This window comes from Dendroctonus ponderosae, unplaced genomic scaffold (genome assembly GCF_020466585.1).
Source record: "Dendroctonus ponderosae isolate FM_Combo_2020 unplaced genomic scaffold, Dpon_F_20191213v2 Dpon_F_20191213_2, whole genome shotgun sequence".
Taxonomy (NCBI): Eukaryota; Metazoa; Arthropoda; class Insecta; order Coleoptera; family Curculionidae; genus Dendroctonus; species Dendroctonus ponderosae.
The window spans coordinates 527471-543696 of NW_026018165.1; the positions used below are offsets into that span (position 1 = coordinate 527471).

General features: G+C 31.8%; 2 protein-coding genes and 2 long non-coding RNA genes across 10 annotated transcripts in view; 2 read left to right on the forward strand and 2 right to left on the reverse strand.

Moving 5' to 3' along the window:
- Positions 1 to 983, reverse strand: part of LOC109539426 (stimulator of interferon genes protein homolog) — a gene marked incomplete in the record, with an annotated part of 37061 nt that extends 36078 nt beyond the window's left edge. For 5 of the 7 annotated variants that reach the window (XR_007280853.1, XR_007280852.1, XM_048663828.1 and 2 more), the window contains 1 exon segment: positions 370 to 982. Coding sequence is in view for 5 of the 7 variants with exons in the window: in XM_048663828.1 (XP_048519785.1) it covers positions 370 to 405 (36 nt within the window). 7 annotated transcript variants of the gene reach the window in all.
- An 857-nt stretch (positions 984 to 1840) lies between these two features.
- Positions 1841 to 9576, forward strand: LOC109539430 (U3 small nucleolar RNA-associated protein 14 homolog A). The gene is made up of 2 exons (XM_019907160.2): positions 1841 to 2895; positions 8294 to 9576. The coding sequence occupies exons 1-2, from the start codon at positions 2008 to 2010 to the stop codon at positions 9323 to 9325; spliced, it is 1920 nt and encodes a 639-aa protein (XP_019762719.1). The 5' UTR covers positions 1841 to 2007; the 3' UTR covers positions 9326 to 9576.
- A 48-nt stretch (positions 9577 to 9624) lies between these two features.
- Positions 9625 to 15910, reverse strand: LOC125503447. The gene is made up of 3 exons (XR_007280866.1): positions 15109 to 15910; positions 14789 to 15016; positions 9625 to 9723 (listed from the first exon to the last, which is right to left on the reverse strand). It is a non-coding gene; the product is annotated as an uncharacterized LOC125503447 (long non-coding RNA).
- LOC109539421 lies at positions 10394 to 12024 on the forward strand. Its single transcript, XR_002172117.2, has 2 exons — positions 10394 to 10670; positions 11781 to 12024. It is a non-coding gene; the product is annotated as an uncharacterized LOC109539421 (long non-coding RNA).
- Positions 15911 to 16226: the final 316 nt, after the last annotated feature.

Here is a 16226-nt window from a genome sequence, read left to right on the forward strand (position 1 = left end):
GTTTCAGCGAAACTGATCGCGTAGGTGGTTAAGGAAGTGGTAATAATAGTACTGGCAACTACGCGAAAAATGTTGACTGGCACGCCGGCGCAAAGCGCTGAGCTATCATGGCGACCGTTGTTTTGGTTTGGAAATTGGTGAATTTCAGAAGGCGAAAAGTGGTGGAAAACGGCATTTAATCGAAAAATTTATACGAAAAATATTGTTTGTTATGAGATTTTCTATAATCCTCATGGCAATTAAGAGATCCCCCCTAGGGGGGATGTTCTGTGGATGACTAGCCATTGTGCCGATTGCCGTATTTCGTACATTGCTGGTAACACACACATAAATAGTACATAGTGTAGACATGCTTAATCGTAAACTCACCTTTTTCAATTTTTTTTCGTCTGAAATAGATTCCATCTTCAAGTCAATTGCTTTTTAGTTTATTTTTAAGGCTGACTCAACCACACACGTTGTCAAACTCAGTACCTAGTATATTATACTACAAAGTATATAGTTTAAACAACTACTGTACTTTTCGTCACAAGTCACACTAAAATGAGGGTACTACAGAAACTATACTATTTTAATCAGTTTCTGTTTAGAAAATAGGCAAATAGTTGCTCTTTGTTTAACTGGTGTACTTTACTAGCTGACATTATAATTTTCATCTAAATTAACGTGCCGCCATAGATAAGTACTGTGGTGCGGCCAATTACATGATCTGGACTAGCTCATAGATAAAGACCAACTTTCTCTTGAGCATTGGCTGAGAGCTGGTAGCACTTGATCACTCAACAATCAACATAAAGAACATAAAACAGCTGGTAATTTCGAGGTTATATTATTGTCCTTCTGGTACTGTACTAGACCACAGTACATACCCCCCGGAAACTCCGGCTAAATTTCGCGAGACGACACAAAAATCACACCGAACCTTTCATTGCGCGAGCGCGAAATTTAGCCGGGGTTCCCGGTGCCACATATTATCAAACCATACGGAGCTCAGCTGACTGTCGTGATTTGCGCGCATTTTAAACCACATGGTGACTGATAAAATAAAATTTTGTAAATTACTTGAATCATATAAAATATATTGTTGTTGTGTTGTATATTATCGTGTGTGGGGAGATTATTTTAGCAAATTAAAAAATGATAACGAAGATATATTTTTTTGAACTACATATTTACAAAAGTAAATATATTCTATACACGAACGACGTTTTGGGTGATTAATAGCGTTTTTTTAGATATTATTTAGTTATGTGTGGCTAGAACTTTGCTTCAAAATAAATTAATTGTTCTAAACCTAAAAAATATTACTAAAAATGTTTTAATGAATTAGCATCTAGCAATGCGGTAGTTTGTGTTGCATTAACTTTAGATTCTGTAAATTGAGGTGAATCTAAAATTCGCCTTATATACAAATAAACTTATAGTGGTAAGAGGCCTTTGATCCAAAAACGTAAAAAGTAAAAACCCCTATAGAATTGAAATTATTTCTTCAAAATAGTAGAAAAAATTAATTAGATACAATAATTTTTCATTCACATCTATACGAGGACATGGTAAATGACGTCAAATATTACTACCACACGGCAACAGCGCACGGAGCCCCGTTCAGTAAATAGATATTCGTGGTAAATATTGATACCGTATGGCGATTTTGTCAACGTTTGTAAATATTTTCTAGCGTGATTCTTTAGATTATCCGTATTTTTTTCGCTGAATGTGCTTTATTTTAAGTGTACTTTAAAGGAAAATTAAAAAGAACGCCAAAATCCGACAGACATAAAATAGACGAGCACCCACCCTGAACTGTACACCGGCATCATCCTTCTTTAAAAAGCGGTTGTCAAATTGTCAACAACACGGTCAGTGGAAAGAGAAGAGAATATGATGTACTGGACTGCTCTAACCTTTATAACATAACCAACATTTTCAAGTTGCTGAAAGCATTTTTACGGAGCATTTACGTCGGTATTTGTATTTTTCGTTAAATCCGGCTTACTAAGCGAAAGTATGGGTGAAAATAGTGATTTTGAATTTTCTGATATCGAAATAGGCGAAGAGCAACATAAAAAAATCGTTGCAGATGTTCTAAGTTTGAGCAAATCTCAACATGTGCAAAAAGCATCAAGAACAGAAGCGGCCTTGCAGATATCTGAGTTTAACTTAGTAAAATCTGTCACCGATCGCAAACCCTCTGTACATGTTGATGATTTAGCCAAAGTTCTAAAGACTCGCAAAAAGCATGTTGAAATTGGCAAGAAAGTTGAGTCAACGAAAAGGAGAGGACGTACTTTACCAAAACCTCTAGAGAAACCACAAGCTGACCGAATTAAGCGTTCAGTAGGATATGAAAAAAATAGATTTCTTCTAGACAGATGGGAGGCATTTGTGACTTCAATGAGATCTCAGGCACACCAGTCGTTTCCACTTGATGCAGTTGAAAAATTAAAGGTCGAAGGAAAAAAAGCGGCAACTTTTCTAGATACGCTAACATACAAATCAAAACTTCAGAAAGAGTTGGAGAAAATAGATACTGAAGTAGAAGAATATCACGTTAAACCTAATACTGAAGAAAATGAAGTTTCTTTGTCATTGGAAGATCTGAAAAATAATCGAAAGGAGCTGGCAAAGCTGAGGGCACGTCAAAGTTACAAGGAGGGAAAAGCAAGAAGGCAGAATAAAATTAAAAGTAAAGGTTACCATAGAATATTAAGAAAAGAGAGAATCAAGAATAAGCTAAAGGAATTTGACGAACTTCAAAAAACCAACCCAGAAGAAGCTCTAAAGAAACTAGGTGAAATTGAAAAGGCCAGGGCACTCGAGAGATTCAGTTTGAGGCATAAAAGTACAGGACAGTGGGCTAGAAGTAAACAAGTTAGAGCAAAATATGATAAAGAGGTAATTTATTTCTTATTAGTATTTTATTTAATTTTGTTTTACTGGCAGTTTAACTGAACATCAATACGTGCTTATTCTTTAATTTTAAATATTTCCTATATTTGCTACATAAGTATTTCTATTTTCTTTCTAGTGTTTTGTTCAAAATAGTAGTGTAATTTTTTTCCATATTATTGTATATACAGGATGTGCCGAAATTGTTGGCCAACAATGATAGGGCCAACAGAAGACCTGAAAATAAGGCAAGTACTTCATATAAAAAACTTTCCGATCTGGCTTCCTTATGGAATTATGGGCCTTCAAAGTGAGAAGTGGAAAAATGAAATTTATTCTTAATTATTACACCGTTTACTAGCCGTAAAGTTTTGTAGCAAAAGTAGCTCAAAATATTCGTATTTTTGAATTGGAAATTTATTCAAAATTAATGTTACAATGAATAGAAATTTTACGGTATTGCGAAAATTAGGGAAATGTTCAATAGGCTGGTTAGGCCCATTTTCGTTCTTCAAAAATGGCATAATTTGTTTTTCTCGATATATCTTACGTATTTTAGGATAAAATACTTTTTGTTTGGTTTCCAATTCAAAAAGACGAGTATATGTGAACTACTTTTGCTATAAAAATTTAACGACCGGCTAATAACACTGAAATAATTAAGAATTAAATTCATTTTTCAACTTGTCACTTCGAGGGCCCATAATTCCATAAGGAAGCCATATAGGGATTTTGTTTATATGAAGTTCTGGCTTTATTTTAAGGTCTTTGTTGGCCCTATCATTATTGACTAACAATTTCGGGACATCCTTTAAGTATATGGCCTCCACTCTCTCCTATATAAATTATGTTTACTAATACATTTCATTTCTAATGGTAATATGTTCAAGATTTTTAAACCAATTAATAGAGCCAAGTAATTTACAAATCATAAATTTAAACATGTATAGGTAACTATTATTTGGAATCTCTAACATCGTATCTTTTCTAGTCCTAGTTTCATAGGTATGATTTACATTCATGATAATTTCATTTATTTTCAATTTTCAACATATTTCCAAAATGTGAATGGAACGAACATCAAATGTTTCATATAGGTCTGGGTAACTCAGTGGATTTTTAAGGCGGAGAATTTTTTAGTTTTAGCCAAGTTATTCTTTCTTCTAAATGCTCAATTTTCTAAAGTTTTACTTAAAAATGCTGACAATCTTAAGGCATTTTCCGCGAAAACTTATGAAATAAAATTCGAATTCTTCGTCGCTTTGTAAAAAATTTGAAATAATTTTCCAGCTTCGCATTCGGAACCAAAATTAAATAATTTGGTATCAAAAACGAACAGAATAAGTTTATTAGTTTTGACTGAATTTGCTTTACTTTCTACTCAAAAACGCTCTATTTTGTACAGTTTCACTTAAAAAAACGAGTTCAATTCGGGACAGAAACGAAAATAAATTACTCCCGTTTTTTCCCCGAAAATAAATTACTCCCGTTTTTTCCCCGAAAACCATTAAGGTTTTCTCCAAAACCGATCACAAAACTAAAAGTTTTTAATCGAAAACGCAAAAAATCATTATTTTTTCTTTTCTGGCAATACTGGGGTCTTTTCAGCCAAAAATGACTAGAAAATTTGCCGCACTCATCGGTTTCACAGAAGTTTAGAAAACTCATTTCAGTTTCGAGTTTGGCACAAAAACTAAATAATTGTATTCAGTTTTTTACTGAAAGTAATTAGGATTAAGTATCTTAAGTAAAAAAGACAGAATTTCCCCACGTCTTTTATTACAGATTAAATAGTTCTCTTATTTCCCAATACGAACGAATTATTTATCAAAAAGTAATCAAGACCTATCACCTAGACGGTATCCTGCGGCACACTTAGGCTCAAGCTGTAAGAGAAAATTCCAATTAGTAAGAAATTAATTTGAAAAATTACCTTGACGTTTCGATAGCTATTTTCTGCTATCTTTATCAAAAGAACCTAAATGAACCCAAAAAAGAGTATGTTAATAAATTGTGTAACAATAGTAGGATAATACAGTATTTAAAAATTCGCTCTGAGAAATCGTCTGTGCAAATTGTCAGTTATGTTATTATTATAATCATAATCATAATAATAAAATTTTAGGTTCATTTAGGTTCTTGATAACGATAGCAGAAAATAGCTATCGAAACGTCAATGTAATTTTTAAAATTAATTTCTTACTAATTGGAATTTTTGAGGCGAAGTACCCAACAAGCACTTTGTAAAAAAATTAATCCGCCTCAACAATATAGAACTTATCTACAACGAAGTTTCTATTAAGCAATTCTTTCTACGCAAAAATCGCATTATTTTTTAGTTTTACTTAAAATACTGACAATCTAGGTATTTTCTGTAAAAAATTATAAAGTAAATTTTATTGAAACACTAGTCTCCTTAATTGTAAAATTGGTCCTGGCAAAACTGAATCTTGTATGCAAAAAATTAAGAGATCGATTTTACAAGAAAATTATTCGACTTTCTTTGTACTCAGTTATGTTGCTAGGAAAATGTAGATTACTTTTTTTTAGTTGTTTGGACAAAGTAGTAAAACGTTAATCAGAAAAAATGTTGATGACCTTATTTTTAGATGTGAAAATTCGAATCTGTGGTCTCGTAAAGCTGTAATAAATGACTTTTTTAAACTCATTAACTTTTTTGGGTCGATATTCTTTTTCTGTAGGACACTTCATACTTTCTGCTTCATTTCATTGGACACTTCATTTTTTCTGTATAACACTTCATACTTTTTGCTGCAATAAAACCAGATTTTTTATAGATTATGTTTATTTTAAATGTACAGGGTGTGTTCTCATAAGTTGACACGCCCCCTAGATCGTTTATTTAAAAAAAAAATGGTTAAAGTGACCAACTCAAAAGTTGTTTAATTTTACCCAAATTTTTGAAATCTGGATTTAAAATAAAAATCTCAAGATTTGAGTTTTTTAAAATAAAACACCCTATATATTTTTAGACAGGTCGATTGGATTTTTTATCCTAATTTTAGAAATATTTATATTGCCTAAATTTGTATTAGCCGTTTTTTCCTATATTACATTTAGAAAATTATAAATACGAACAAATCAAAGTAGCCTTGAAATTCGACAAGGCGCTCTGTGCATCCCATAACGTTCGCCCGGTACCACTTTTTTTAAATGAAAATGTTGATATTCTGATTGGACGAGCGGGTGCTATCCAATGGCCTCCAAATAGCTCCGATCTAGCTCCTCTTGAGATTATTTTCTCTAAGGTTATTTTAAGAATATTGGGTATGGGACTCTACTTAGACGCTTTAAAATAGTAGATGCGATATCAATATTAAACATAACTAATATATTCAAAACGTTATAGACAAAATTGATTAGAAAATGATTAGATTATAGAGCATGTCTAGGCTTAATCAGAAGTCATATGCAAAATAAGTGATTTTCAACAATTTAACAAATTCAGATTTAAAAAATTTTAGTAAAATTAAACAACTTTTGTGTTAGTGAGTTTCACAACTTTTTTTAAATAAACAATCTAGGGGGTGTCAACTTATGAAGAAACACTCTGTACATACAAAAATAAATATGCTGAATGAAGACAGCTTAATAGGTAAAATTTCAGACGTCTAGCTTTCAACTTGTCTGCAACAGCTGGTGTATTACAAAACTAAACCAGAATAAAACCGTTCAATAAAGAAAAAATTATACAGAAATAAACTTTAAATTAAATGAACCTAGTAACACTAGAAAAACCCAAAAAAGTTGAAAGTTGGATGTCTGAAATTTGACCTATTACTTAAGCTGTCTTGTTTATGGATCTTTCTTGTACAGGAAAAATTTATGGAATACTTATTTTTTTGACGTAAGATCCGTAACAGGTCATACTATGTTATACAGGGTGTTTCGAAAATGCGTTAGACAATTTTTAATGTATATTCTTCTACATATAAATAATGGTAGAAGGTCATGTAACAAAATTTCGAAATCTGAATATTTTTCTAGTTTACAGCTCATCAAACAAAAATGTTTTTCTTTTTATTTCTGTCCTATTGTCAATCAAATTGAAAATTGCTTAATATTCTTTAACTTTTTGTTGAAAATTTGTTTCTCCACGTTACAACTAGGTGGCGCTTTACCTGAAATTAAAATTTTGGATTTCTCATATCTTTTTTGGCACGCCAAATATCGCAAAAAATAATGTGTGATTTTAAAGATTAGGAAATACTAGACACAAAACGTGCACTTCAAATGACTCGAAAAACCTCTTCGTTTTGGTAGCAAATCGACATCGAAGTTTTTATCACTCTCAACTCCTGGATTTAACTTGTGTCCTTGGATTTAACTGCAATCCGAGACAATCAAGTAGTCTGGTTTTAAAAATGTGCCAAATTTAACAATGTATAGTAATTATTGTATTACTGTTCAATTTAGTCTAAATTATTGTGTTGCATTTGAATATTCTCGATCCATTTTAATTTAGTGGTTTTAGAGCACAAAAAATTCTCAAACAAAATAAAATGTCAAATTTGGCACATTTTAAAACCAGGCGACTTGATTTGCTGACATTCCAATTAAATACAAGGCCACTGAGTTGAAGTAATAAAAACTTTATTTTCGATTTGCGCCTAAACGAAGGGGTTTTTCGACTCGTGTGAAGAACGCATTTTTCTGTAGTATTTTCTAATGTTTAAAATGGCATATTCCTTTTTGCGACATTTGAAGTATCAAAAAAGGTATGTGGAAACAGATAAAGTGCCATATAGTGGCAAAGTGGAAAACCAATTTGTGATCAGAAAGTTAGAGATTGTTATGATAAATCTCTGGACCGTTGTTTAATTTGATCTACGAAGAAATGTTCAAAATAAAAAAATAAAAAGTTTTAGCTGTACCTAATCCATATCTACATTTTTGGAATTAATTTTAAATTTTCAATTGACTTGATGATGATAAGTCAATTAGTAACATTAATAAGTCAATTAATTACGTTTAATAACATTTCCCGGAGCAAAAACCTATCTATCATGACTTGTCTTAAGAATAATAATTCTTGAAATTAAAAAAAAACTATATTTTTATTAATACAACGGTCTAGACAATACTTGAATTAACTCTGAATTTAAACTCTGACTAAAATACAAAATGGTTGGTCAAAGGTTTATATAATTGATTAGTGTTGAATCGGCACAAACGTGGGCTAGCGGTTGGTCAGTATTATTGTTATACAAGGTGGCCCATAACTCATGGCTTGATGAATATCTACTTAATATTTTTACGAAAAGGCTTTCCACTTTATTTTCTGAAACACAATTTTGGGTATTGAAATATGACGCTTTACTGCTGTTCATGAATTCAGGCTAATAAATTTGTATGTAATCTTAAATTGTCATGTATATTTCAGAGTCGACAAGTTTTGGCGGAGCAGCTTCAAATTAGCAAAGATTTGACTCAGAAGCAAACGACAAACAGCGATTCCGAAGACGAAGTTCAAGATATTGCACTAGCTGTTACAGAACCTCCTGAGCAAGCAAGTAATACTCCGTGGAATATAGCCCTTCAGACAAAGCCGAATGAAGTAACCTCATTTTATAATGCCTTTTCACAATATGCAGTTGATCAGACGGTACCTAATGATCCTGATTTAAACATCACATGTACATCAATGAAGTATAAAGAAAAACTTGATAAGCCCATTAAAAAGGCTCGTGGCAAGAAAATTGATCTTACAATGCCCGTACAAAGCGCCAAACAAATTATCGACGAAGAGATGATAGAGCAGCCGGCACAATTTACACAAAATTTTACACGGAGCAATGACTCGATCAGCGCTTTGACAAACATATTAAAGACTAACACAAAACAAACGAAATCCGATGTTATCAAACAGTTTACAAAGCCGACAGTAACGCATTTGAACTCCACGCGTCCCGATATAATTGTTTCGGTAGAAAATGTTCCAGAAGCAAGTCAAAACCAGTTCATATCCGAAGGGTTTGAAGATTTTGGTATTGCCAGTGACTTTATGAAAGAGAAAAAGTCCGAAATTGAAAAAGATAGACCCACTGATATCGATTCAAATCTACCCGGTTGGGGCTCCTGGGCTGGATCGGGTATTGATCCAAAGAAGCAAAAGAAGCGTAGGCGGTTTATGTTTAAAATGCCGAAAACAATTCCTAGGAGAGATGATAATAAGGGGAGATTGATTATTAATGAAAAAGCAGCCAAAAAAGTGGCACCATATTTAGTGTCAGACATTCCTTTTCCATTTAAATCGGCGAAAGACTATGAAGCTAGCTTAAGAGCACCCATAGGAAATAGTTTCGTTCCAGAGTTAGCTTTTAGGAGATTTATAAAACCGACAGTTGAAACTAAAATGGGAACTATTATTGAACCTGTAACGACCGGTATACTAATGGGAAAACCAAATAAGTAACATAAAATTGCATGAGAATATGTAATTTTCTTAAGTTGATTGCTTTTTATATGATACAAACTAAGTTATGTAGGTACTATCATATATAAACCGTGTGTAAATCATACTTTGATGTATGTGATCAATGATCAGTGATGTGTATGATCATCGGTTTTTTAAATTGTACAGTAGTGTTTACTTATTAGGTAGACTTAACTTGTCTAATTATGTATGTATAATAAAAACGTTTATTAATAAATGAAAATATGTCACACGAGTTTTTTCATGATGACATTAAAGGCCATTCGGCCATTCGCGAGATCAACTGCTGATGGTGGCGCTGCGAAACGTGAATTTACTCGTTGTCAAGTGACAGTCGAGACTTGTTAAACTTGTTTATTTATTGGAGTTGATGATATCTATAACATAAAACAATACTTACACACTTGGATCAATTTCTATGTCTTTAAAATACCAATGTCAACAAAACAAGTGTAAAATTACTTACTACTTAACTTGTAATTATAATTTTAACCACCAGTGGGCGCCTGGAGTTTTAAACTAGCGAATTCCTAAGTTATTCAAATCATATTTATACTAAATATAAGTAATAAAATAAAACCACATTTACTTTCTTTACTCAGGGGTAATAATTTATTCGGGGGTAATTGCTTCAAAGTTATCTTTTTATTTTGATGCACGAGTTTAATTTTGATGAATATTTTCTTCATATGCAAATCTGTCAATTTGAAGTGTGCAATTATCGAAAAATTATGGCGATAATTGCATTGTTTAAAGTTTATTTTTACCAATCATGAGTTTATGTAAATTTTAAATCTGATGATGGCGCTGTTGTCTCGCCGAAACGTGATGAAATAAACTATGTTCAAAATTTTTACTTCACACTTTGACTGAGACCCAGGAAAGATAAGAAAATCATAACATATGTATAAGTAATAAAATTCAAATAGTAATAAAAAGAAACCACGTAAACTTTTTTACTCAGGAAATATTCATCAAAATTACACTCACGCATCCAAATAAATAGATAATTTTGCATTCGAGATTGTTGTCTTGTTAAAAATTAATTCGTCTATTTTCGCAATATGAAAATAAACTTATGCAGTTTTTAGACAACAATCTTTCATGAACAAATATTGGTAATTTTGAAGCACTTGTGCAAAAACCCCCCATAATTTCACGTTGGCATGGAAGCAAAAGTATTGTCCGTTTGATTAATTCAAGATGACAGATGTCCAAATATTCTTGACATTAATGAAAATGAAGCATTTTGGTGATATTCTCGATCAAAAAATCTATAAAATGGTGGTTTGCTGCTAACTACCAACGGACAAGTCCTGGAAAAGTAAGTATAGAGCATTTGAAAACAATTTATGTTCCCTTAAGAGGAATTTTTTTTCCAATTTGTCATAATTATGACGAGTTATGTGACCCTTAAATGCTTAGAGAATATTTGTGTTTTCTTAGTAAATTAATCACAAGAACAGTCCAACCTAGTATGCGAGCGCAGTCAATAATCTTGGTCTGGAAACCATTTTTTTTTTCTTTTAGTTTAGTCTGAGTTATACATATATGTCACCATTAAGTGGTGACTTTTTTATTCTTATGATAATTTAATATAACAAAAAATGTATATAAATGTATATATGTAAATTTTTATTTATTTATTTACCAGTGAAATATGTCGTTACATCAATGTACTCGACGCAACTGACATCCTATAGAGATGCTTGTAGCATCTGATCGAATCGAGGAAAAATATTCGAAAATGAGCAAAACAAAACTTACAAACTAAAATTAAAACTATTCTAAACATTCTTAATTAGGGACAGTACATCATGTTCATTAACCTCATCATACCAACCCATTTCCATTGTTGCGGTAGTATTATTTATTTTTCCTAAGCTATTCTTGATTTTTTTATACTTGTTCTTTTTTATAGATCAAGGGTGTTACTTATAGTTTTATGATACCTAGGTGGAATTTTCATTTTGTGTGTAGTTTTAATCGCAGAGTTGATAAACCGACTCTTGAGAATGTCATAGTACAATTGAAGACTTTCACTTGCGAAGTATTTTTTGAGAGGCGCTTTTATTTATAATTTTTACAATACTTGTTTGAACCTTTTGCAACAGTTGTAATTTGTTCTGATACGCACCCCTCATGCAATTATGCCATAATCAGACTGTGAAATAAAGCAATGTACTAGTTTCCAGAAATTTGGAGATTTTACTAAAATGAAAATTATTTTTATTATATTTATATATTACTTTTATGAAAATCAGGGATTTAGACCTACTTATGATATTCTCGACATGTCTATCCCATCTCATATTCGTGTCGAAAGTTATTCCCAAATACTTTGCTTTATTCCCTCTTTTTAGTGTTACACTATCACTGTAATTTCCAAATGTTATACACACGTTTTCTGTATATTCAATGTTAATTGATTTAGTGCAAGCAAGTATCATCAGCATAGGACAGAACAGAGTTTTCAGGCATGCCCGTCAGCAAGTCATTCACATAGAGTACAAAGAGTAATGGACCAGCATAGTTCCTTGAGGAACACCCTTATTTACTTTTACAAAAGTCACTTGAATGTGAATCTATTTTTCCTTTTTGTGTTCCATTGGTTAGGTAGCTTGTAATCAATGTATGCCCCTTTCTTATACCGTATGAATAAAGTTTATCAAGCAATATTTTATAGTTAACTGTGTCAAAAGCTTTTGCTAGATCCAGAAATGCAACAGCAATAGGTCTACTTTGGTCCAAATTTTCCTCATCCTACCTTCATCTCTACATTACACAGGGTGGTTTTTTAATGCGAGAGAGTCCATTATTTCCGTTGGTGTTGACCTTTAGAAAAATAGTTTCATATAAAAGTTGTTGATGCACAAAGTGCGCACATTTAAAAAATATTTTATGATACAAAGTGCCCTTGTTTTTTTCTTACTGGCGACGTTGTCAGATTATCGCCATTTTAGTAAAATTTTGCTTAATAACATGGTATCTAAAAATTCATTGTAGAAGCAAAAAAAAAGCAGTTAAAGATACAAAAAAATAAAGTTAAGCTTTTCAGATTTACCGTAATTTAATTAAGTGTATTACCGTAGTAATCATCAGAAGAAAATCAAAAAGAAAGTAATCACTTTCTTTTTCTTACATTTACGTTTCAGCAAAAATGTACTTCTTTCGTTTGTTTTTGATTTACCAAATGGAAAGTTCTGAAACGAAACATCGTTGCTACTATGACTTTTCATCAAAAAATGGTAGAAGGGACCTTTTTTAATATCAAAAAGTTCGTAGTTTGAAGCAAAGATCGTAATTTTCCTTAGTATGCTACCAATTAAACATGGGAGTAAAACGAGTATTCCAATATGCTACCAATTAAACATGGGACAGTTGCAAAATAATGCTTAATAACAAAGTTGAAATTTGGTTTTCAACTCTAATTCAATCTTCTAGAAATTATCAAAAATATTTTTCTCGTACTTTCCTACTATTACCCCTTAAAAGGAATGACGCCAATTTCAAATCAACCTGTATAATTCGCTATTAGAAGGGCTACCATATCAGTTACCACTTTTATTTGGTCTATATGAAAAACAAAAATTGATGATGATTTCGAAGAAACGTTGTAATATATTTTCATAGACACCCATTTGTAGCGCTCGAAACGGTGCCATGAGAAAGTATTTTTTGTTTTTTGGCATGATTTAAAATAACTTCAAAACTGAACAAAAACGTAAAACCACTTTTTCTAAGATCTTCTAGATTATTTTAAGATGATACCAGTTGATACAGGGTGTCTCAAATACAAGTTGCAGACCAAACTTACCTTCTTTTAACGGAATGACGTACTTTTTATTGCATATTCGAACTATTCGCACAATTCTAAGCCTATTCGGTATAAATCTTCTATAATTTTTCGACTGTTTTTGAGTTAATTACCAATATTGATCGAACTTTGGCCACCTTGTTTTTGTAGCTAATTTGAAATTTAGAGCAAAATTTTATATACAAAAGTTGTAGATATTGACATCTAGTTAAATTTAAGATAATAATAATAATTGCTACAGGGTGTCTCAAATTCAAATGCCTGACCAAAGTCAAATTTTAATAAATGGAATGCCCGAATATTTAAATGGTTATTAACTCAAAAGCAGTTGAAGGTCAATGTGGAAAATGTATATCCAAGAAGACTACAGTTTTGCGTATGGTTCGAATATGAAATAAAAAGTGGGCGATTCCATTTAAAAAAATGTAAGTTTGTACCGCCACTTGAGTTTGAGATACCCTGTATGAATTGGTATTATCTTCCAATAAACTAGACGTTAATATCTAAAACTTTTGAATGCAATATTTTTCTCTAAATTTCGAATTAGGTGTTAAAACGGGCTGGCCAAAATTTCATCATTATTCGTTATTAACTCAAAAACAGTTGAAAATCATTATAGAACTTTTATATCGAATAGGCTTAGAATTGTGTGAATAGTTCGAATATGCAATAAAAAGTGAGGCATTCCATTTAAAAAAAGGCAAGTTTGTTCTGCCACTTGAATTTGAGACACCCTGTATCAATTCATATTATCATAAACTAAACTAAACGTTAATATCTACAACTTTTGTATTTAACATTTTTGTCTAAATTTCAAATTAGATGCAAAAACGGGGTGGCCAAAGTTCAATCAATAACCCTGTACAGTTGGTATAGTAGAGTACACAAACTTAATTTAATTTGTTGTTTTCAGTTTAATTAATATCTTTATAGAGCAAGATTTATATCTTGCTCTTGGATTTTCCAAATCTCTCAGATACTGTTTTTGTTGACCATCCTTTCTCGATTAATATAATTATTCGAGTTTTTTCAAATACTTTTGACTATCATTTTGATAATAGGAAAATTTATTTGCCTGCATTATATCGTATACGCAAAGATAGATCGAGGTAGAAAGTCAGATTTGTACAACAAATATTTAAACGTCTACTTTTATGTGACGCCGACTGTGTATCGCCCATTGCGCAACCTTTTTCTAATTTTGATTAATACATTACATATTTATGTAAGTGTTACCAGTTTTTGTTTCCTGGGTTGATTACTCAAAAAAATCAACATTTGTTAGCAAATACTATTTATGAGCCTTATGTGATCAGAGTACCCAGAAAACCAAAACTCGTAACACTTACATACATATTATATAACAAAGTCACACGTAAGTAACAGTTTACGTAAATATTTTATCACAAACTGATGTACCAACTGTGCATTATGTCCGGCTCAAGCCAACTAATATCTGACTAATATGTTACAACTCAATGTTAAATAATATTTACATAACAGTCGTAACTTGTATTTTACAACTCAATGTTAAATAATATTTACGTAATTTGTGACTTTTTATGTAGTTCATTTGTTAATAAATTGTATAATATTCACAAACTTTTACGTTCTGTGTGACTCACCTCAGGATTAATAGACGGTTAATCAACTGTCTCACATAAGATTAATTTAAGCGATTTGTTCTAAAAATGCGTAAAGATGGAACTTTATTGAAATAACTATTATATAACAACATTTTGTTTTAACATTAACTTCTTATTTACAACCTCTGCCTACTAAGTCGAAACCACTCTGATGTTGCGGTTTCGACATAAGATTCGACGGCTTCATGGTGCTGTATTATCACTTATCTGCAAGTAAGAATTAAAATCTATTAACAGAATTTAAATCTTCAAATGCAAAATCCGACATTACAAATTTCAACATATAAATCGATACATACCAATAAAAATTCTGCGTAGGTTTAGCCCTTCAACAAGGGGCTCGGGAACCGATGCAACGTGAAGTTCAGCCTTGGGTTTCACCAAATCCAACTTATTGCAATTACGGCTTTGAAATTATTTTGATCAAAAGAATCTTTTATATTCACCTTATTTTTGGAAATTGAAGAACTTCTTAGCTAAAATACGGCGTTGATGCCGACTGGACTAAAAAAAAATCTATAAAATCACATGGTTATTTTTGGTATCTGGTCATACAGTAGAAAATAAATAAAAACGTACTTATAAATCTGTTAATTTACCTTGAAATATTCAAATCGTGAAAGGACTCACAACAATAGTAAATGCTCAATGCACAAGCGAAATGCAAATGAACAAAAACTTGCGTCTGATGAAAAAAAGAGTCTCTGAAAAAAAGAGTCTCTGAAAAAAAGAGTACTCAAGAAAGTTTCTTGGGTGCCTGGCCTGCATTGTTCCTGGCTCATTTTCATAGGAGGGTTCTTTTGTGTGGCTCCACGGGTTGTCCGTGGAACTAAATGGAATTCGGTAGAAATTTGAATTACACCTGATGGTACGCATCTGGTAAACCATGTTACATCACGATTACATAACATCGCTGTCACCAAAATTGTTTTTTGATTTGATTTGATTTGTTCTTCTTATGTTACATCAATGTTACGTAAAAGCGTTACATAAAATCTCAAGTCACAAAAATTACATAACATTTATATAATGTTACAAGTTTGGTTGGAAAAATTAATTGTTATTAGAAGCACGGCAGCAATGATTTTAAGAAAATCAGCCTAATTGACATTGCGCAAATACCTGTTGCTTCGTAATTAGTAAAACTCCGGTAACCATGGAATTATACAGAAAGTGACAATAAAACAGACAAGGATAAACGGTAAATTCAACAAGATTTGTTGGCTGTGGAACGTACTTTCGAAATGTCAACCTGTCCTGAATTGGTTTTCACAAAAAACCATACACAACCAAACATTTGAATGGTTAACTCAGTTAACACTAATGAAAGCATCTTTTCGTATACAGTTAATTAACTCCTGCTCAATTTGTATTGGTGTTCAGTAAGCTATTGGTTTAATATGTCCTTGTACTGTGT